Source organism: Hypanus sabinus, chromosome 2, assembly GCF_030144855.1.
Source record: "Hypanus sabinus isolate sHypSab1 chromosome 2, sHypSab1.hap1, whole genome shotgun sequence".
In the NCBI taxonomy this organism is placed as follows: Eukaryota; Metazoa; Chordata; class Chondrichthyes; order Myliobatiformes; family Dasyatidae; genus Hypanus; species Hypanus sabinus.
This window is the reverse complement of record NC_082707.1, coordinates 124679159-124702822: the sequence shown is the minus strand read 5'-3', so window position 1 is coordinate 124702822 and position 23664 is coordinate 124679159. Positions and strand designations below refer to the sequence as shown.

The 23664-nt window shown below is 44.9% G+C and overlaps 1 protein-coding gene across 2 annotated transcripts in view; it reads left to right on the top strand.

The window, feature by feature from the left end:
• Window positions 1–964: 964 nt before the first annotated feature.
• The window catches only part of LOC132383353 (C-type lectin domain family 18 member A-like), a 71391-nt gene continuing 48691 nt past the window's right edge, over window positions 965–23664 (top strand). The window contains exons 1-2 of one of the 2 annotated variants that reach the window (XM_059954249.1): window positions 965–1367; window positions 1854–1945. In XM_059954249.1, coding sequence (XP_059810232.1) covers window positions 1268–1367; window positions 1854–1945 — 192 coding nt within the window. In that variant the 5' untranslated portion in view covers window positions 965–1267. The remainder of the gene's footprint in view (window positions 1368–1853; window positions 1946–23664) is intronic. The other variant, XM_059954254.1, reaches the window with a different exon arrangement.

Sequence of the window (23664 nt, the reverse complement as noted above, 5' to 3'; positions counted from 1 at the left end):
CTGTTGCAATAAGTGCATTGTATCTTCTCTGTCTGTTCCCTGGATGTAATTATTGCATGGTGTGGTCTATCTGAAATATTACATCCTAAGATGTACCAGTAGAAATTGCTTGTAACCGAAGCACAGTACAAGCTATACTAAGACCATAAGATATAGGAGCAGGAATGAGCCATTTTGGCCCATTGAGACTGCTCTGCCCTTTCATCATGGCTGGTCCAATTTTCCTCTCAGCCTCAATCACCTGCCTTGTCCTGGTATTGGTATCCCTCCCTGCCCTGGCCTATCAAGAATCAATTAACCCTTGCCTTAAAGACTCTGCCTCCACATCTGCCTGTGGCAAAGAACTCCACTGATTCACCACCCTCCGTCGAGAGAAATACCTCCTCATCTGCATTCTAAAAGGACGCCCCTCTATTCTGAGGCTGCATCCTCTGGTCGTAGACTCCCCCACCATAGGAAACATCCTCTCCACGTCCACTCTGCCAAGGCATTTCACCATTCAATAGGGTTACCCTTCATTCTTCTGAATTCTAGTGAATACAGACCCAGAGCCATCAAACGCTCTTCATATGACAAGCCATTCAATCCTGGAATCATCTTCCTGAACCCTCCTTTGAATCCTCCCCAGTTCAGCACATCCCTCATACACCAATTGAGCCCCACTAACGCTTTATATTGTCCGACTGCAGAGATGTATAATGCTATATCTAACGAGACTGTCTCCAACTATTGCACGCTTGTAATTAATGCACAGCAGGATGGCTGGCTAGGACCTGGGTGCGATTATTACATGGTGCATTGTTTGACTCCCCAGTCTGTACTGCAGGGAGCAATCTGACTACCAGCTTACAATGACCCCAAAATGATATGACGTGTTCTACCTGTCTGCAATTGACTTACTGTACCTTGTCTATCGATTGCACGGCGCAGTTATTCAATGTGCAACTTTTAATCATTCCCTTGGCAATGTCTAACTGTGCCTGGGATGGATTCACCGCCTGCTGCGCGTTATGTATCTTTTACAACGGAACACAGTGCGCGCCTTGTTGCGGGGTCAATGACTTGAAAGTACTTGTAGTGTGCGGTTGGCGGTGCGTGTAGCAACCAGTGGTTGCAGTGACGGTATTCTACCCACTCAGCTGGGCTTGCTCCTCTCTCTCTCTCGCTTTGGTTCGCCGCTGCGCGCTTCGCTGCACTAGTCGCGGACGAGACATCTGTGCCAAGCGGCAGCGCTGCAGTTCGTGCTCTGGGGACCGCTCAGACCCAGATGAAACGGCCGACCGTGTTACCCATTTTTCTCGCCAGCCTGGCGGCGGCGGCAGCCTCGGCAACAGCGGGGAAAGGGGGCTTCAGCTGGGATCTGAAAGGTAAAGTCAGCCGGGCTCTCCCGGAATCCCATCCCGCGAACCGTGCACAGACAGGGTCGAGTTACACTTGATTTAAAGATCTGCACCACTTAAAGACCTGTTTTCGTTTCAGGCGGGTAGCTCTGATTAATAATAAGGCTTTATTTCGCTCCTGTAAAAACTCGGTGTAAATTTGCAGATTGCAAACATCTCCAACTGTACAGTTGGTGAGTGAAATGTCTTCAGTATTTTGAAGATTATGCAAAATAAAAATTAAAAAAAGAACGTATTTGAATTGAAGTTCACACATTGTCTGAAAATCACCTTGAAATGTCCATGGTTTATTTGGAGTATTTAAAGTGAATAAGTAGACTAGCGGGGTTAATCTTTGCCTCATGCAAATCCACGACGCAGAATTGGACTCTTGAGACACATTCCGTCACCATGGAGATTTTAGACTATGCCTGACATTTGCATTTTTATACTTTTGCCGTTTTCTCGTTTCAGAGTTAGCGCCTAAAGAGCGTTTTGCCATCCTGGCTCACCACAACCGTCTCAGGAGCAAAGTGCAGCCTCCTGCAGCCAACATGCAGAAAATGGTGAGTAGATGCCTCTCGCCCATTCTTGCGCCAAGTCTAAGCGATATTCTGCGCTGATTATACTGTTCTGCAGACCTGTTACTGGTGTGATGCACAGTACATGGATAAAATGTTGGGCAGTCAGAGGTAATGGATGTAATTAGGGTCAGTGGGTGGGAGGCACTCATGGTGTAATGAAGTGCAGTGGGTGGGATGCCTAAGGTGTAATGGAGGGTTGTGAGTGGGATGCATAGGGTGTCACAGAGGGCTGTGCGTGGAACACACGGAATGTAATAGAGGGTTCTGGGTATGCATGGGGTGTAATGGGGGGTTATGGTTGGAGTAGATGGTGTGTATGGAGAGTTGTAATTGATTTGCAAGGGGTGTAACAGAGCTGTGAGTGGGATGCATGGGGTGTAATGGAATTTGGGTAGGATGCACGGAATGTAATGGAGGGTTGTGGGCATGACACGGGATATAATGGAGGGTTGTGGGTAGGACACACGGGATGTAATGGAGGGTTGTGGGCAGGACGCACGAGATGTAATGGAGGGTTGTGGGTAGGACACAGGATGTAATGGAGGGTTGTGGGTAGGACGGGATGTAATGGAGGGTTGTGGGTATGACACGGGATATAATGGAGGGTTGTGGGTAGGACGCATGGGATGTAATGGAGCATTGTGGGTAGGACACACAGGATGTAATGGAGGGTTGTGGGTAGGACGCACGGAATGTAATGGAGGGTTGTGGGTAGGACGCACGGAATGTAATGGAGGGTTGTGGGTAGGACACAGGATATAATGGAGGGTTGTGGGCAGGACACACGGGATGTAATGGAGGGTTGTGGGTATGACACAGGATGTAATGGAGGGTTGTGGGTATGACACGGGATATAATGGAGGATTGTGGGTAGGACACAGGATGTAATGGAGGGTTGTGGGTAGGACGCACAGGATGTAATGGAGGGTTGTGGGTAGGACACACGGGATGTAATGGAGAGTTGTGGGTAGGATGCACGGGATGTAATGGAGGGTTGTGGGTAGGACACAGGATGTAATGGAGGGTTGTGGGTAGGACGGGATGTAATGGAGGGTTGTGGGTATGACACGGGATATAATGGAGGGTTGTGGGTAGGACGCATGGGATGTAATGGAGGGTTGTGGGTAGGACGCACGGGATGTAATGGAGGGTTGTGGTTAGGACGCACGGGATGTAATGGAGGGTTGTGGTTAGGACGCACGGGATGTAATGGATGGTTGCGGGTAGGATGCACGGGATGTAATGGAGGGTTGCGGGTAGGATGCAGGGGATGTAAAGCAGGGTTGCGGGTAGGACGCACGGGATGTAATGGAGGGTTGTGGGTATGACAGGATGTAATGGAGGGTTGTGGGTATGACACAGGATATAATGGAAAGTTGTGGGTAGGACGCACGGGATGTAATGGAGGGTTGTGGATAGGACACAGGATGTAATGGAGGGTTGTGGGCATGACACGGGATATAATGGAGGGTTGTGGGTAGGACACACAAGATGTAATGGAGGGTTGTGGGTAGCATGCACGGGATGTAATGGAGGGTTGTGGGTAGGACACAGGATGTAATGGAGGGTTGTGGGTAGGACGGGATGTAATGGAGGGTTGTGGGTATGACTCGGGATATAATGGAGGGTTGTGGGTAGGACGCACGGGATGTAATGGATGGTTGGGGGTAGGACGCACGGGATGTAATGGAGGGTTGTGGTTAGGACGCACGGGATGTAATGGAGGGTTGTGGGTAGGATGCACGGGATGTAATGGAGGGTTGTGGGTAGGATGGATGGGATGTAATGGAGGGTTGCGGTTAGGACGCACGGGATTTAATGGAGGGTTGTGGGTAGATCACACAGGATGTAATGGAGGGTTGTGGAAAGGATGCACGGGATGTAATGGAGAGTAATGTAATGGCATAACTGAAGACTATCAAGCTATAGGTTTCCAGTGAAATACATGATGATAGAGGACATTCAGGCACACAGAGGTTGAAAATAATGTGTATTTATATACCCACCGTATGGTGTTCTATTACAGAGTCTGACAGGGCAAACATTGTTTTGAGAGTATCACATCCCGTATTGTAGTATGCAAGAAGTTCATTAATTAAGGGGAGTTGCACAATGCTTGGTATCTCCTTTGGTATCACCCCATGATCTCAACACCCTCCTGTTGGAATTTGCACTGGCAGCACGACAGTCATTGTGCCCTCAGAGTTGCTGAGTTCTGTAGTGTCACTGTGACCAGTTCTGCTGTACACCCTATTTCAGGGATTGTGCTGGGACCCTGACTGCAGCAGTGAGTAAGTTTGGAATCTGCAGTATATCTGGCTATGAGGTACATGGGTTCAGGACTGTATCTGTTAAATGCCCGTAGAATCACAAATAAGAGAAAATCTGCAGCTGCTGGGAATGCAAAGCAAAATGCTGGAGGAACCCAGCAGGTCAGGCAGCGCCTATAGAAATAGATGCTGCCTGGCCTGTTGAATGCCCACAGAATAGCAATAACATAGAAGAAAATGTTGCTGATCAATTTTGCAACTATTTGAGCATGAAGTTACATAAAGTGTTAATAAGGATGGATTTCTTGGTGTAGACCAGCACTGTTCCCTAATGCTGATCATTCATCTTGATGACATAATGTGTAGGCAGAAGGGACTAGTTTAATAAGTCACTTAATTATAGTTTAATTAATTCAGGACAACGTCATGGGCTGAAGGGCCAGTTTCTGTGCTGTACTGTTGATTGTTCTGACACGTGTTTAAACATGAAGCAGTGCAGCCCAAAATTAGTCTAGATTGTGCTTTCCCACTGCATCAGCCTGCATCGTGATTGGCATTGGTCTCATACAAATCAAAACATCTTTTAATAACGGGAATGCTCAAATTGAATGTCATTTAAAGGTTCAAACATTTATCTGCTTCAGGCATAGGCAGAGTTCTGCCCGACTCATTGCCAAACCTCAACTGGGATGGGCGGCACCACAGCCCAAAGTGCTTTCAGCAGCCTCCAAGCACAGTGTCACGTGGTGTACCTTGGTAAAAATCACCAGGCTCGTTTTGGGGAGTGAAGCTGTTCCTTCAGAGGAGGGGGAGGGAGAGCGGCCAGATGTCAGTACCAATGACATAGGAAGGAAAAGCAAAAAGGGTCTGAAGAGAGAATTTAGAGAGCTAGGCAGAAAGCTGAGAAGCAGGACCTCCAGGGGAGTAGTTCCTGGATTGCTGCTTGTGCCAGGCACCAGTGAGGGTAGAAACAAGATGATTTGCAGATAAATGCATGGCGGCGAAGCTGGTGCAGGGGGAAGGGCTTCAAGTTCTTGGATCATTGGTGGGGGTTATGACCTGTGCAAAAGGGACGGGTTGCACCTGAACCCGAGGGGGAACAATATTCTATGGGCAGGCTGTTGGGGAGGGTTTAAACTAACCTGACAGGGGGATAGGAACTCGAGTGAAGGGACTCAGGTTAGGACAGATGGTAAAAAAGTAAAGATAGCAAGCAGTCAGACTGTCAGAAAGGGCAGGCAGATGATAGGACAAAACTACAGCTAGCAGTGTGATTATCAGTGCATTAGGGTTACAGAATCAAAATACAGTATCAGAGTGTTACATCTCAGTGCACAGAGTACAAGAAACAAGGTGGATAATCTTGTTGCAGAACTTGTACAGATTGCCATGTATGATGTTGGGTCATCACTGAATCGTGGCTGAAGGATGGTTGTAGTTGGGAACAGAACGTCCAGGGTTACATGTTGTATCGGAGAGATAAGAAGGTAGCCAGAAGGGGTGACAAGGCTCGGCTGGTAAAGAATGGCATCAAATGATTAGAAGGATGTGACGAAGAGTCAAAAGATGTTGAATACTTGTGGGTTGAATTAAGTAACTGCAAGGGTAAAAGGACCCTAATGACAGTTATATACAGGCCTCCAGACAGTAGCTGGGATGTGGACTACAGATTACAACAGGAAATAGAAGAGGCGTGTCAAAAGGGCAATGTTATGATAGTCATGAGAGAAATTAACATACAGGTTGATTGGAAAAATCAGGTTGGTAATGGATCTCAAGAGATTGAAGATCTTGAATACCTACTAGATGGCTTTTTAGAGCAATTTGTCACTGAGCTTACTAGGTGATCAGCTATACTGGATTATGTGTTATGCACTGAACCAGAGGTGATTAGGGAGCTGTGAAGGAAGAGAAGTGAGTGCAGTTACTATTACAAGGAAGAACATGCTCAAAAAGCTGAAACACCTAATGTCACCCTGACCAGATGAACTAGGGTTTTGAAAGAGGTAGCAGTAGAGATTGTGGAGGCACTAGTAATGATCTTTCAAAAACCATTGGACTCTGGTAGACTCCCAGAGGACTGGAAAATTGCAAGAATCACTCCTCACTTTAAGAAAGGAGGGAGGCAGCAGAAAGCTTGCCTGACAGTGGTTGAGAATATGTTAAGGATGAGGTAATGGAGTACTCGGTGACACAGGACAAGATAGCACAAAGTCAGTGTGGTTTCCTTCAGGGCAAATCTTGCCTGAGGAACCTATTGGAATTCTTTGAGGAGATTACAAGCAGGGTAGATAAAGGGGATGTAGTGGATGTTCCTATTTGGATTTTCAAAAGTCCTTTTGACAAGGTGCCATATGTGAGATTGCTTACCAAGTTAAGGAGGGGAGAAAAAACAGATGCCATGATTGAATGGCGGAGCAGACTCGATAGATCAAAAGGCCTAATTCTGCTCCTATGTCTTATGGTCTGATATCTACAATGAGTGTAGTGTAGGAACTTCTGCATTGTTGCTGACCGGAGCTTTGTCCAATTGCCCAAGTCTTCTCCATGATATCTCCAAAAAGCCAAGGGAAGCCATCCTGGCAAAGTGCAGGAAGTTTTCCTGTATGGTAACCTGGCACTTTGGTGCTTGGAGAGAAGTTTGGTTGCATTACAAGGCTCCAAATGCATAGGCGTTCTGGAATGACAGTCGTACTCTTATGGACACCTGCCTGGCAACTTCGTGTGATCCTTTAGGACTGTTCCCAATTCCAGAACTGTGAGGGAAGATGTTATAGACACAAGAATTCTGACCAATTAATACTTACTGTAATATTCCACGAGGGAGCCCACTTCCCGCAAATTAGATTACGTAAACAAAGAAAAAACTGTCAAAGCTGAAAGCCTGAAATTAAAACAGAAAAGTGCTGGAAACACTCACCAGAGGGTAACAAATTTCCTAAGGTTTCTTTGGAGGGTTGGAAGCAGTGACATGCACTTATAATGCTGTTTTGAAGCTGTAAAATTAATGCAGACAAATATCGAGGATGAGAGAGGGTCAGGATTGAAGGTGCTGTAAATGCATTTTTGGTATCTCGTGCCCATGAACCAACTTTCAGTAGTCGGGGCTTGGATGACGAGCTTGAGAGTAGTCCTTCTACACCTTGGGAGGTTGGGCCAGGTCATGGCTGGAATAACCCCTACTATTGTGACTGCCCAGCATTCTGAAACAATGCACCCTGTACAGGTGGGGGGGGGGGGGGGGGAAGAGAGAGAGAGAGAGCACTGAGCTTTTCATACGCCAGTAGGTTGTGGAGGAGCAGATGCTGGGGAAGTCTGCTCTAATTAAATCAGTCTCTGGAATAATAGGCTTCTGCGTAACTTATCTCAGAAGCGCTTTATCTACTGAAATTTGATATTATGTGGCATTGCTAGTTAGGCCATGGCCATGTTTGGTCTACGTTAGGTTGACTGAGGCAGTAATCACTGCATGACCAATTTCTGAATGGAGTCAAAATAATGGCGAGGCATCTGCTTTCTTTGCTGTATGTGGAATGTACTCTGCAAGGGTGTTATGCTGCTGGTGGATCAGAAATAGGGTTGTCCTGTCAGGCTTCCTGCTAATACACCACCAAGATCCTGCATTTGCACAGTGGGTGCGTCCTCACCCCACCACAGGTTTTGTTGCCCTCGGGATGGCTCCCTATTATAGACTGCTTAATAGCATCCCTGCGCTGACAATTAACAACTATTACCTTCAGCTTTCAACTGCTGAATTTCTGTCACTTCCTCTTTGTTCTCTGCTAGTTGAATCTTTTCATTTTCATTTTCCTTCTCATTTTTTTCTTTGGGTACCTGACTGGACATTGAATCTGCTTCTTCCCTTCAGCCTTCCTCCTTAATTCTTTCCATGTGATCGGCATTGGCGGTTAGTAGTCCCTCTCCTGACAGCTCTAGCCTCGGGAAGTTCCCTTGAAGGTTACACCACATCTCCCCTAAATGGTAAACAATCTTGCACAAGGCTGTTGGAGGTTAATTGGGTGTGGTCACGTTGGACATGTGCCAGTCAGTCATCAGTTACAATAAATTCTGGACCATTGCCTGTGATTTATTGCCTTCCGGAATTAAATGAAATGGAATACTGTCCTAGCTTCAGCATTTTACAAAGCGTGCCAGTTGCTGGCTGATATTATCAACAAAGTGTACATCAGTAGCTGCAGGTTTCGCTGGGTCCGAACTTGACTCTGACAGTCTGATCTGTGGAGACCCTGACTGACAGTGTCAGACCTGACTAAATTTGGACAATTATTTCAGGACAACCTGCAATATTTTGTCACTGCAATCTGCTTTGATACTAACCAGTTTCTCTCACCCAACCAGTGGAGAAAAAGAATGTGCTGATGCATGTCTTTGCAGTGTTGTATCAGTGAGGTTTGGGGCAGGTAGTGATTTGCTGAGGAATTGAGATAAGCTTAGTCAGGTCACTATTTTCTTCCACATATGATGCAACAACTAATTATTTGAGTTTTTCTAGAGTTAACTTGTTTTCTTTCAAGACTCCAAGACTCTGAAGTGTTTAACATTTTGGATCTTCGTAGTTTACTAGCTACTCAGAAAATTTGTTGTCCTGTTAAAAATCTATTTACAATCATGTTTTTTTTTACGCTAGCCTTTTGCTTCAGCAGGTCACAAGGAAGATGGGTACACCCAGTCCATGCCTCACTTCAGCCATGTTATGTGGATATTAAAGCCTCCCATATTTGTTTGTTAACCGTCAAAGCTTTTTTATCCAGATTTTATTTCATCCTGCTGACAGTTTTCCTCATGGTCTTGTACTAGGGCAATTGCAGCTACACGTTACCAACTGTCTTTGAGTCCAAAAGCTTGGGTTTAGGATTTGATAGCTGATGCTATATCCAGTGAGTTATGATCTTTTTAAGGATAAGATGTTAAACTGAGAACCCTCCCTGCCACTTTGGGTGGAGGAAGGAAATCGCTGTAAAGCTAAGAGAATTCTGATCGGTGTCTTGGCCAATAGTGATCCTTCACTAGAAGAAAGTAACAGGGCGCTGTCCTCTTGCTGACTTTGTGAAGGACCAGATGATGCATTTTCTGTCATCACAAGATGTGTAAAATCATGGAGGGTTCAGCCAGAGTAAATGGGAATGTCTCATTGGGTCATATAGTAAGGAAATAAGCCAAAAGGTCCCATCACCTCCACACCAACAGTGGGCCCCCATCCATATCTTCCAGTCTTCTAGCACTTGGTCCGTAGCCTCTTGTGGTTCAGCAATTCATTTCACCATTTAGGCATTTATTAAATGCTCTCAGCAACTCTGCTTCCATCACTGTCTGACGGCGTTTTCCAAGTCTCTTCCAGCAGAGTCAGAAACCAGAGATTGTAGATTCACACCAATCGGTGAAGAGATGGAGGAGAGAGGAGTATGTGCTTCCCCCACATGGTGACAGGGATCTGCAGTTATGGCCTAAATGCCGAGAGAGAGTGACTCTGAAGCAGATCAAAATTTCCTACACTTTTAATATTAACTGTGCAGAAATAAAGAAGTAATAATCGCTAAGCCAATAGGGCCATTAACTAGAACGGTCAAACTGAAGCTAATACCGATAGAGCAGCTTGGCAGTAATAGCTTCACACCAAACAAACACCATTCCTTTAAACATCAGTCTAAATGGTAGTCTTCTTTATGGGAACCGGGACAATGGTAAGCAGAGAGCATTGATGTTAAGTCTGAAACAAGAGGAAGGGAGTTAAGTACCACCACAACGAGACCTCAATTGGCTGGAGCATGCTTACTCACGAGTGCGATTGCCAAATCCGTTTCATCACCTGCCTGCGAAGGCAAGCAGACTCCGTGGCAGAGTCCGTGGTTGTGACCTAGTGGTCTGGATCTCACTGTCTGGAATAATGGGGGAGGCAGAAATACGTATCAGGGTTACATAGAACTTAGGTGTCTACTTGAAGAGCCATGATATGCAGGACCCAGTGCTGGAAGGGGAGATGCGACTGGATAATCATTTTGGGCTAGCAGTCACAGTGGGCTGAATGGCCTGTCTTGTGAATTTGCTGTGTGAGGATTTGGGACCATATTTCATTGACTTCAATACACAATGGAAATGTCTAAAAATCACAAGCGGCTCTGTATACGTACACGCAGGGTTTTATTTTGCTATTTTTACATTAATTCTTCCTTCCAGCTCAAAACTTCACCCCTTACTTCCAGGTTAAATCAAAAGAACTTAAGACTATAGAAGCATGAGCAGCCATTTTCTACTGTTCAATATCATCATGGCTGCTCTGCCCCAGGCTTTCTGCTCCAGTTCCACAAAGTTCTCAAGTCCTTGACCTTTCAAAGAGCAAAGATTCTCCTATGAAAGGGCAGTTTAAAACCTAAATACTAAGCAGATAGATTCGAAGTAGGACAGTTGGAGGGATATTAGGGATGGAGGAGAAGTTGAGTCCCCATTCATCCTTTTCAGTGTGAAAGCCTTACCTCATCTGTGTTCTAGAAAGAGAAAAGAATTACCATGGTTACCAGTGTTCAATTCCAACCCAACAGCAGTTGAATATTTCCCAGCTCTGACATAACCTGTGTATCAGGGGAAGCTGTGTATGAGAGTAGAGTACTGGTTAATTAATTGACCTAATATTTGGTAATATAATCTCTAAGAATACCTGTCAATAACTCACAAACGGCTCAGTTCATTCACTTCAGATCTTTTGTTGCTTGCTATTTCAATAACAAAAAATACTCTGCCTTCTATCTTCACTCGTGTGCAATTTATTCCCCCCAGCCTTGCCCCCTCCAAAAATAAAGGTTCCTATGAATGATCAAAAAGAGACTTTGTGATCTGCTGACTGTGGGTGAAGGGGGTTCAGTATTGGGACAAGAGTGCTGAAGCATTGATACCCAGTCAAAGAGCACTAATCCCTCAGATCTGTCACTCCCTGCAGACGTAAGGAGATTTCAACCTAGTTCCCACAAAGATACATTTTCAGTGGCTGGCTCGGAGAAACTTTGTCAACAATAAGCCGTAGTAAAGAGGGGTAAGTTGCAAGTTGGCAATGTGTATTTTCAGTAAGGCCTGTGTACTGAAATTGTTGGACTAACAGTTACCAAGCATCTTTAGTAGAGGGAAATATCCCCTCTGGGCACTTCATTGGGGCATTATCAAACAGAACGTGACTCTGAGCTACAAACGGTGATATCTGAATACTTTGCTCAAAGCAGTGCAGTGTCTCACAGCCAGTCATCTGGGTTTCAACCTGACCTCCTGCAAAGTCGGTGTGAGATTCTCACAATGTGATGACTTGGTGTGTCCTGGTTTTCTCCAAAATCTCGAACACGGGTGAACAGGTTAGAGATGGCAAAGTTATGTCCCATGCTAGGGGATTCTAGGACACAAGGGCATGACTTCAGGATTGAAGGACGTCCTTTTAGAACAGAGATGCGGAGAAATTACTTTAGTCAGAGGGTGGTAAATCTGTGGAATTTGTTGCCACGAGGGGCTGTGGAGGCCAGGTCATTGAGTGTATTTAAAGCAGAGATAGATAGGTTCTTGATTCGCCAGGGCATCAAAGGGTATGGGGTGAAGGCAGGGGAGTGGGGATGAGTGGAAGAATTGGATCAGCCCATGATTGAATGGAGGAGCAGTCTCAATGGGCCGAGTGGCCTACATCTATCCCTATATCTTTTGGTCCTATGGAATTGGCCACCAAAAGTTACACCTGAGTGTGGATGAATGGGGAAGAGGGGGAGTTCATGAGAAATAATAGGTTGCGGGGGGGGGGGGGCTAGTTGGGGGGGAGGGGACTAATGGGATTGCTCGACTGCGTGTCAGCAGGGACTCAATTGGAATATCCTCCATCCACTATATAATAGGAGATTATAAGCATCAGCTTATGGGAGGAGAGCTAAAGACATGATGAGAGAATGCCAGAGATAAAGGGATCTAGAAGTGAAGGCAAAGTCCCCAGTGAATCTCCTCCTTCTGTGATATAATAAGTAAATAAAAGAGATTTTATGGGGTGAGAGGTAAAGAGATAGTGTGAGAATTCCAGAGATAAAGAGACTGAGGACTGAAGAAATTGCTGCTGTAGGCTGTGGTAATGCTGTCTTCAGGGCAGATGACTCACAGCAGTGCCTTCTGTATGTTTTGCAGAGGTTGTTGTTAATTGATGTATCATTGACGCATGTTCCAAGATACAGATAAAATCTGCTTTGCCTGCCATCCGTACAGATCATTTCAAAACACGATGACATTGAGGTGTAACGAAAGAAAAACAATAACAGAATGCAAAATATGTAGTGACAGAGAGTGTGCTCAGGCTGCAGCAGTCACAACGAGAATGAGTTCATCCTCACTGTACAAGAGATTGGTAATATTGGCTGCTTCCCCAAGGCAGCAGGAAGTGTAGATGATGCCAGTGGAAGGGAGGCTGATTTCCATGATGGACTGAGCTGTGCCCACAACCACAAACTCTTGCAGCCTTGGGCAGAGCAGTTGCCATAGCAAGGCATGATGCTTTCAATAGTGCATGGATAATAATTGGTGAAGGTCAACAGGCTTTGCAGTTACTCTCAGCTTAAATTCCCAGCTCTTTCTTTTGTCAGAGACTGACAGAGTCATATGGTGAGGAATGCATCGACAGCAAGCCATCTCCACAATGCCTTCAAACCCTGACGGTATCAATAGTTGAAGTTCTAAAATCAACTTCTCCTTTGCCTGGACTGTGGCAGTCTCCATGCATCTCCAGTGACTCAGATTCAATCCTAAACTTGGGAGGTGCTGAATGTATGCAGGTTGCATGTTCTCCCGTTTTCCCTCTCTGCTCTAGTTTCCTCTCACGTTCTATAGATGTGCTGGTAGGTTTATTGCCTACCATATGTTCCCCCCAAGTGTAAGGGGCAAAAGAACAAAGGGGGAGGTGATGGATGTTGTAAAAGTACAAGATTCAGGACTATGGGGAGGCAGGGTGAAGGCAATGGGACTAACAAGTTACTTCACTGGGAGTCAACATTGAATGACTAAGGAAATTGAGGCTTGGTGGCATAGTGGTTAGCATAATGCAATTACAGCATCAGTGACCCAGGTTCAATTCCAACTGCTGACTATAAGGAGTTTGTACGTTCTCCCTGTGACCATGTGGGTTTTCTCCTGGTGTCCCATTTCCTCCTGCTTTCCGAAAACAGACAGGTTAGTGGGCTAATTGGTCACATGGGTATAGGCGTCGTGGGTTCTTTGGGCTAGAAGGGACTGTTACCAAGCTTTATCTGTAAATTAAAAGGAATATTTGATAACAGCCTGTATTTTTAAGCAAACCAGGTCAGACTGTAACAGCAACACAGGAATTGCAAGGGAGAAGGTGTTTAGTTTCTGTCTGAAAAGTATGTCTAAGGGCCCACTCCAAAAAGCTGGGTTCAAAGCCTAGGCCAGCCCTCTGATGAAGTACTGAGCAGAGGCGGATTATCAGCAGAGCGGCCCTTTAGCTGAGGGTAAACCATTGGCCTCACAGGTGCTTCTGCAGGGTTCCTCAGAACAGTTCTAAGGAAAAATGAGGAACTTTCCCACTGATAGCCCTCAACTGTCGGCACACGAGGGGAATATCGGGCTCTTCACTCCATTGCTTTTTTTGGGATCTTGCAATGTATGGAAAATCCAAGCAAAGTATTTCCCTTTCACTCCCATGTTTATTCAGAGCAGAGGCAATGAGTTTAACCTTGAATTCTTGAAAAAAATTGGGCTATTCATGAGATTGTGTGACCTTACCTTCAACTGAATGCTTTTCTGTAGCCTGCTGCAGCCTGTAACAAACTTTTGCTCGCGGCATTGTTTAAGTTGCTGTTTGAAGTGCCTCTCCCTAGCTGAGGTTGCAAGGGCATCTGACCTCAAATCTTGTTTCATATTAATGTTGTTCTTCATTACCACCTTGAGGCTGAATGCTGCCAGTCAGGGCAAGAAGGTAGGGGAGGGTAGTTGTGTTATTTAGTGACTTAGGAGGCATTGGGAGTTCCAGCCTTGTCTGTATGGAATACCCCAAAGTTTGTGCTACTTGAAAATTTGTTCTAGGAAAATGACCAGAAGTTGTGTGGTTAACTCAATGGTTATGGGAACAGCAGAAAACCATATAGGCCTGCTCCACCATTCAGTTTGAGCTCCTGAACTGTAGATCCCATGAGAGACTCCCATCATCTTTAGAGGTGAGGGAAGATAGATATTACAGTGGCATAATGGCTTCAGTTGTCAATTTCGTTTCCTCCCACATCCCAGGGATGTGCAGGTTGGTAGTTAATTGGCCGATGTAAATTGCTAATCGTATGTAAGCAAGTGGTAGAATCTGAGGCAGCTGATGAAAATAAAGAGAGAACAAAATGGGAAGGAAGTGCAGGTCAAGGAGGAGGTACAGAAGCTTGAGGTCGCACAGCGCCAGGAATTGGCACAGTGTTGCCATTAGTGGGACTTGGTTGTGGGAGGGGCATGACTGGCAGCTGAATGTTCCCGGGTTCTGTTGTTGTAGACTTGATAGGCAGGAGGAATTAAATGGGGAGGGGTGCCATTGCTAGTCAGGGAAAATGTCACAGCAGTGCTCAGAAAGGGTAGACTGCAGAGCTCGTCTACTGAGGTTATACGGGTAGAACTCTGGAATAAAAAAGGGATGACCACATTAATGAAATTATCTTATGGACCATCCGACAGTCTCGGAATTAGAAGAGCAAATTTGCAGAGAGATTGCAAGAAACATAAGGTTGTGATAGTAAGTGATTTTTAACTTTCCACATTTTGACTGGGACTGTAAGAAGGCTGGGTGTGATAGAGTTCATCAGATGTGTTCAGTAAAATTTCCTTTATCAGTACACAGAGATCCCACTTAGAGTGAGTACGATACTGGATCTCCCATTTAGGATGAGACAAGGCAGGTGACAAAAGTTTGTGTCGGGAGTCACTTTGCATCTAGTGATCATAATGCCACTAGTTTTGAGATAATTATGATTTCTGCTCCTCAGGTTGAGATTCTATCTTGGAGAAAGGCCAATCTTGATGGCATCAGAAAGGATGTGGCAGGTGTGCATTGTGACAGGTTGTTTTCTGGCAAAGGTGTTCTTGGTAAGTGGGAGGCCTTCAAAAGTGAAATTTTGAGAGTGCAGGGTTTGTGTGTTCCAGTCAGAATAAAAGGCAAGGATAATGTTTTTAGGGAACTTTGCTTTTCAAGAAATTATGAGTAAAGGTTAAGTAAAAGAAGGAGATGCATTGCAGGTATATGCAAGAAATAGCAAAAGAGGTGCTTGAGTATATGAAATGCAAGAGACACTTAAGAGGGAAATTAGGAGGGCTAAAAGAAGGCATGAGGTTTCTTTTAGCAAGGGACAAAATTGGTCCTCCTGAAGATGAAAATTTTCATCTATGCATGGAAGAAATGGGGGAGATGTTAAATGTTTCTTTTCCATCTGTATTTACTCAGGAAATGAACACAGATTCTATAGGTGAGGCAAAGCCACAGTGAGGCCTTGTACCATATACAGATTACAGAGGAGGATATGTCTGCTGATTTGAGGCGAATTGGGGTGGATAAATCCCCAGGGCCTGATAAAGTGTTCTCTTGGACCCTGCTGGAGGCTAATGCAGGGGCAGTAGAAGTGATATTTAAAACGTTCTTAGCCACAGACGAGGAGGAAGATGATTGGAGGAAAGGTAAATTCGTTCCATTGTTTAAGAAAGTCTCTGAGAATAAGCCAGGAAATTATAGGCTGGTGCGGCTGACATCCGTTGTGGTGGGTTACTAGAAAGTATTCTAAGGAGCCAGATATACAGTATATGTATTTAGATAGACAGGGACTGATTAGGAATAGTCAACATGGTCTTGTGTGTGGTAGGTCATGTCCAACAAATCTCTTAGAGTTTTTTGAGGAAGTAACCAGGAAAGTTGATGAAGGTAAGGCAGAGGATGTTACCTACATGGACTTAAGCAAAGCATTTGACAAGGTCCTTCATATGAGTTTGGTCAAGAAGGTTCAATCGCTCGACATTCAAGATGAGGTAGTAAATTGGATTAGACATTGGCTTTACAGAAGAAGCCAGAGAGTGGTTGTAGATGGTTGTTTCTCTGACTGAAGGCTTGTGACTAGTGGAATGCTGCAGGGATTGGTGCTGGGTCCATTGTTGTTTGTCATCTATATCAATGACCTGGATGATAATGTGGATAACTTGAACAGCAAATTTGTGGATGACACTATGATTGGGGGTGGAGTTGACAGTGAAGAAAGCAATCAAAGCTTGCAGTGGGATCTGGACCAGCTGATAAAATGGAAGAGGAAATTTAATTCAGACAAGTGTGAGGTGTTGTACTTTTAGGTGGACAAACCAGAGTAGGACTTGCAAGGTGAGTAGTAGGGCACTGAGGAGTGCAGTAGAGCAGAGAGATTTGGGAATACAGATCCTTGAAAGTGGTGACACAGGTACTTAGGATTGTAAAGAGACCTTTTGGAACATTGGCCCTCATAAATCAGTGTATTGAGTACAGAAGTTGGGTTGTTATGTTGAAGGTGTACAAGATGTTGGTGAGACCTAATTTGACCTCTTGCGCGACTGTGCACATGCCATCAATTGTGTGTTTCTCTAATCTTTTGACTTCCACACTTCCTTACTCTCCCCACTCCTCTCCCTGTACCACCTTCCTGAGGGCAGCAGTGAGAAGAGAGAGTGCCCGGGGTGCTGGGGGTTGAGGAGGCTCCTGTACCACCTTCCTGAGGGCAGCAGTGAGAAGAGAGAGTGCCCGGGGTTCTGGGGGGGTCCACACACACACACACACACACACACACACACACACGCACCTTTTGCCATGCTCTCAGTGACAGTACACTCCCTCTTCAAATATCCATCTCTCAACCACAGGAGGATTTTTAAAGTCAGCACTTTTATTTGTTCGTTCTTTTAGCCCTATCTTTGTGGTTTGATGTAATTTTCTAATCTGATCATTGATCGCATGACTTTCATTGAGGCACTTTATAATATTTATGGATCGTGTTGCCCAGGGCTAGGTGTAACAAGTAGATAACTTGTTCAGGAGAGGAGAATGAAGTAATTAGAGCCGGAACCCCTCCACTTCGCTGAGCACCCTCGACACCCACATAGGAAACCTACAGCACAATACAGGCCCTTTGGCCCACAAAATTGTGTCAAACATGTCCCTACCTCAGAAATTACTAGGCTTACCTATAGGCCTCTATTTTTCTAAGCTCCATGTACCTATCCAAAAGTCTCTTAAAAGACCCTATCATATCCGCCTCCACCACCGTTGACGGCAGCCCATTCCACGCACTCACCACTCTCTGAGTAAAAAACTTACCCCTGGCATCTCATCCCCAGCACCTTAAACCTGTGTCCTCTTGTGGCAACCATTTCAGCCCTGGGAAAAAGCCTCTGACCATCCACACGATCAATGCCTCTCATCATCGTATACACCTCTATCAGATCACCTCTCATCCTCCGTCACTCAAAGGAGAAAAGGCCAAGTTCACTCAACCTATTCTCATAGGACATGCTCCCAATCCAGGCAACGTCCTTGTAAATCTCCTCTGCACCCTTTCTATAGTTTCCACATTCTTTCTGCAGTGAAGTTGGAGAACTGAGCACAGTACTCCAAGTGGGGTCTGACCAGAGTCCTATATAGCTGTAACATTACTTCTCGGCACTTGAACTCAATCCCACGGTTGATGAAGGCCAATGCACCGTATGCCTGCATAACCACACAGTCAACCTGCATAGCAGTTTTGAGTGTCCTGTGGACTCGGACCCCAAGATCCCTCTGATCCTCCACACTGCCAAGAGTCTTACCATTAATACTATATTCTGCCATCATATTTGACCTACCAAAATGAACCACCTTATACTTAACTTGGTTGAACTCCATCTGCCACTTCTCGGCCCAGTTTTGCATCTTAACGAAGTCCCGCTGTCACTTCTGACAGTCCTCCACACTATCCACAACACCCACATCCTCTGTGTCATCAGCAAATTTACTAACCCATCCCTCCACCTCCTCATCCAGGTCATTTATATAGGTGCCTTTTGTTTCTTTATGCTCCAATCCTTGTGTCAGACAGAGGATGATATCAAAAGACAACGATCTGTGAGGAATTAAAGGGAAGCTGAGGAAAATACCCCAGTAGCATCTAGCACTTTGTGCTTGGAATGGTGGTGGAGGCAGAAACCTTCATCATATTTAAACCAAGATTGGAGGTGTGGTGGACAGCAAGGAGACTATCAAAGCTTGCAGGAGATCTGGACCAGCTGGAAAAAGGGGCTGATAAAAGGACAGATGGAATTTTATGCAGACAAGTGTGAGGTGTTGCACTTCAGTAGGAACAACCTGGGTTGGTCTTATACAGTGAATGGTAGAGCACTGAGGAGTATGGTCGAACAAAGGGATCTGGGAATACAGATACATAATTCATTGAAAGTAGTAACACGGGATGATAGGATCATAAAGAAAGCTTTTGGCACAGCGGCCTTCATAAATCAAAGTATTGTGTACAGATGGTGGGACGTTACGTTGAACTTGTATAAGTCATTGGTGAGACCTAATTTGGAGTTTCTTGTGCAGTTTTGGTCACCTACCTACAGGAAGAATATAATAGGGTTGAAAGAGTACAGAGAAAATTTACAAGGATGTTGCTGAGTCTGGAGGGCCTGAGTTATATGGAAGGATTGAATGGAGGGCTTGATGCCTTGGAACATAGAAGATTGAGAGGAGATTTGGTAGAGGTATACAGAATTATGTGGAGTTTAGATAGGGTAAATACAAACAGGCTTTTTTCACTAGAACTAGAGGGCATGGGTTAAGGATTTAAGGTTTAAGGGGAACATGAGGGGAAACTTCTTCACTCAAGAGGATCGTGAGAATGTGGAATGAGCTGCCAATGTGAGCTCAATTTCAACATTTAAGAGAAGTTTGGATAGGTACATGGATGGTAGGGCTATGGAGGGCTATGGTCCCTGTGCAGGTCACTAGGATTAGGCAGTTTAAATAGCACAACATGGACCGGATGGGCCAAAACATCTGTTTCTGTGCTGTACTTTACTATGACTGTAAACAGTGTCAGTAAGAAAATAAGACCATCAGCTGGAGGAACTCAGCTGGCCAAGCAACATCTGTGGGAAGAAAGGAATTGTTGACATTGCTGGTCAGAGGATCCTGTTACAGGGTGTCAACCCAAAACGTCAGCAGCTCCTTTCATCCCCACGGATGCTGCTGGACCTGCTGAGTTCCTCCAGCACTCTCTTGTGTCAGTTTGAACACTTCGGTACTGTAAACTGTGAGGCTGAAAACTGAGGGGTGGGAAAGTGAGGTTAAGCTCAACAGCCTTCCATCAACATGATGGGCCAAATGGCCTCCCAGGCACTATAACTGTCCCTGCCGCTCTGTGAGCACCTAGGATCAGATCACGTGGCAGCCTGCTTCCTGGGGTTGACACAAGCTGCTGAGTGCTTGTGTGTTAATGTCAGCTGTCCCCGTCTCTGTAACCTTGTGCTTATAATACCCCTCCGTGATATTGTATCCGGGACTCTGACACTCAGCGCGAGGGATGTTCCCTGGAGTGCTGTTGATTCCTTCAAAGTCTGGAGTGCTCCCTCCTGCTTGGGATCATTTTCCGCTGATTGATAAGATAGATAGATAGATACCTACCTACCAGGAAGAGATGTGGCGGCTTTATTTCAACCAAGTCGTTTAAGCCAAAAGCAATGTGTGCTATTTCCTCCTGGGTTATCACTTTGAGATCTTGATTTGATCTACGTTAATGCAACTTAATCCTTGGCTCTCACCCATGTATTTATAACTTGGAGGCATTGACTTAGTATCAGTGCTCCTTCCAGCTGTTGTTTCTCTTCATGCGAGCAGATTTAGGCACTGGGCATTAACAATTAGGGTTAGTAAAATATTCAAACCTGAACTGTTACAGCCCTCAAACCCGGAAGAGGTCAGGACCACGTCATTGTCCTCCGTGTCTCCTCTAATCAGGTGGCTTCCTGATGCAGCAATACATCTCCCAAGTTCCCAATACCCTGGTAAACATCTGTCTTCCAGCTGCTGTTGCCTCATGTTGCGGTGTGGGAATTTTTTTGCTCCTCCTCCTCAGGACCAGCTCTTTTGCACACTGCAAGCTGCCTCCTCCATCTGACAACTCAGGTCATTGTAACTCCAAAGAATTGCCCTTGTTCTCCGGCTTGGCCTGCAGGAGGGACAACCTGCCTGTGATTCGGACCCCTGTGTGCTCTAACTCCTGTTCCAGGAGTGAAACTACTTTTGTAGTACTGAGGGAGTGCCGCATTCTGACAACACAAACCTCTTCTTAAACTAAGGTTAAAAGTGCAAAATGCCAGAAACACTCAGACAGTCTTGAAACGCTAAAGCTGTTTCTCTTTCCAAAGGTGCTGTGTGACCTGCTGAGTGCTTCCAGCATTTTTATTTTAACTTTGAGATTTGCTTCAGCTTTTCAGCATTTGGGGTTTTCTGATTTTTCAACTTTAATTAAACAGAGGCTCTGTTTGCTCCTCCGGCTGGCTAAAAAATATCCTGTGGCCTTAGGAGAGCAGAAGTATGCCCATTCCAGTGTACTGGCCCAAAATTGTAAACCGGGATATCATAAAATAGCAGAATTCAGTAGTTTGATTTTGCAGTGCACAATGTGGCAGGCATTTGCTCTGTGTAAAATGGCAAGGATAGGCTACTGTTTCTGCTTCTCGAACCCTGTGTCCATTATAGCCTTGGTTATTGTGTAGGACAGCAGGGTTCTGTGGGTTGCAGGTGCAGGATTTGGGAATGTACCATGATATATTTTGGATTAGAGAAAAAGGAAAGCAGAATTCTGCAGTTAAAGGCTCAGCTCAAGATTTGGGTATTATTACAAAATAAGTTTTCCAGTATTTGTGACCATAGAGTATAAAGTGATACAGTCTTGTAGGTTATGTTATGGCTTGTATGCTAGGACAGTTTAATAGGGTTGGGTTTGAACAGTACCACATAACCTTTCTATAAGTGGGGTAAACACTTTGCAGTGTACATTGCAGATTGTGGAGTAGATTATTGGCTAGATGATAGTATTAAGCGATGTGGTTGTGTTTGGTGTTAATAGAATTTGGACTGGGGTCATCGAGGTCAACAGAAACAGGCCCTAAGGCCCAACTCGTCAATGCTGATCGAGTTGTCTACCTGAGCTTGTCTGCCCCATATAGCTTCAACCCTTTCCAATCCATACAGCTGCTCTTGTGATTTTACAAACCTAGTTGCAATTACAAGTTTCCTGTTGTTTATCCCACACTGTCAGAACTTCCTGGCACACACATGAAGCAGCGTGACCCATGTGAATCCATCAACACACTGACAAGCAAACCAGAGGCCAAATGAGAACACAAACATTCAGTCATTGCACGTTGTGTTGATGCCAGACTCACTGCACCCATTAGACGTGAGGAATGTGAATGAACCCATTGTGCCAAGTGTGCTTCCTCCTTGATGGAGAAAGATTTAAATGGAAGACAGCCTTCAAAGCTGAGGCTTGTTGCTAAGCGTGGTCGTATCCGGGCAACAACCATTCATTGGATGTTTAGGGATGGAGAGTGGGAAGGGGAGAGTTGCCAGACAGTGATGTATGAACAAAAGAAAATATATATATATAAAGTCAAGTCACATTTATTGTCATTTTGACCATAACTGCTGGTACAGTACATAGTAAAAATGAGACAGCGTTTTTCAGGACCATGGCGTTACATGACACAGTACAAAAACTAGACTGAACTACATAAAAAAACAACACAGAGAGAAAAATACTACACTAGACTACAGACCTACCCAGGACTGCATAAAGTGCACAAAACAGTGCAGGCATTACAATAAATAATAAACAGGACAATAGGGCAGTAAGGTGTCAGTCCAGGCTCTGGGTATTCAGGAGTCTGATAGCTTGAGGGAAGAAACTGTTACATAGTCTGGTCGTGAGAGCCCAAATGCTTCGGTGCCTTTTCCCAGACGGCAGGAGAGAGAAGAGATTGTATGAGGGGTGCATGGGGTCCTTCATAATGCTGTTTCCTTTGTGGATGCAGTGTGTAGTGTAAATGTCCATGATGGCTGGAATAGAGACCCCGATGATTTTCTCAGCTGACCTCACTATCCGCTGCAGGGTCTTGCAATCTGAGATGGTGCAATTTCCGAATCAGGCAGTGATGCAGCTGCTCAGGATGCTCTCAATACAACCCCTGTAGAATGTGATGAGGATGGGGGGGGGGAGATGGACTTTCCTCAGCCTTTGCAGAAGTAGAGACACTGCTGGGCTTTCTTGGCTATGGGGCTGATGTTGAGGGACCAGGTGATTATATATAGATACATGTATATGTGTGTGTGTGTGTGTGTACATATATATATATATATATATATATATATATGTATTCAAGGTGATAAGGCTATTGGGATATTGTGTTATAAAGTGGACAAACCATGAAGCAGACAAAATGAATCATTCCTAATTTTATTTCACAAAGATATGGCTTGGGTATCTTTATCTAAGTGTTCTGGGCAATGCAGCAGAAACTCCAGTGCATCTGGAGGTACAGCAACAGCTTGGAACTATCTCTGAGGAAGCTCCCACACAGGTTCTTTAACATGGATCAGTTATGTGTTTGGTACCTCTTGTAGTTGTGCTGGGATTTACTCATCTCTGCACTGAACTGGGACTGTGGCCTGCAGCTAACGTGCTCCTGGAACAGCTGCAGTGATGACTGGCTTTGTGTCTCCTGTGAACCTCAGTTCTGAATGCTATTTGCTCACTTTTAGTGTTTACATGTTTTGTTTTCTGCACATCAGGTGTTTGATGGGTTTTTTTAAATGGGTCCTTTGGGTTTCTTTGTTTCCTGGCTGTCTTCAAGGAGACAAATCTCAAGGTTGTATATTGTATGCATACTTTAATAATAAATGTACTTTGAGCTTTTCAAACCTCGATTGTGTCCTGCTCAGGGTAACAAGTACAGATATAAAAGAAAATCTAGGTCACGATTGAAGAGGGACAAAATAATTGTTACTCCGGATCCGATGCAGCACAAAAACATCTGTAATTACGTTAAGGAAGGATTAGAAAGCTCATCATGGCGAGATGAGTCTGTAGTGATCCACTGGGATGAAATAACACGTCAAAGGCATAGTCAAGAAACAAAAAGGACATTGTGTAGGGGTTGGTGAATGCTGGCCAAGTACTACTAAATATAGAAGAAGCCATTTTCAAAGAAATTGATAAGACAGACAAAGGCAGTACTAAGTGAGCTGAACTGTCATATGGTATAATAAATAAAACAATGGCACAGATAAAATGCTATGATTATAATGTACGAAACAGCCAACACAGACTGAGAAGGGGAAGAGTGAATTAATCACCTTCTTTTATGTCC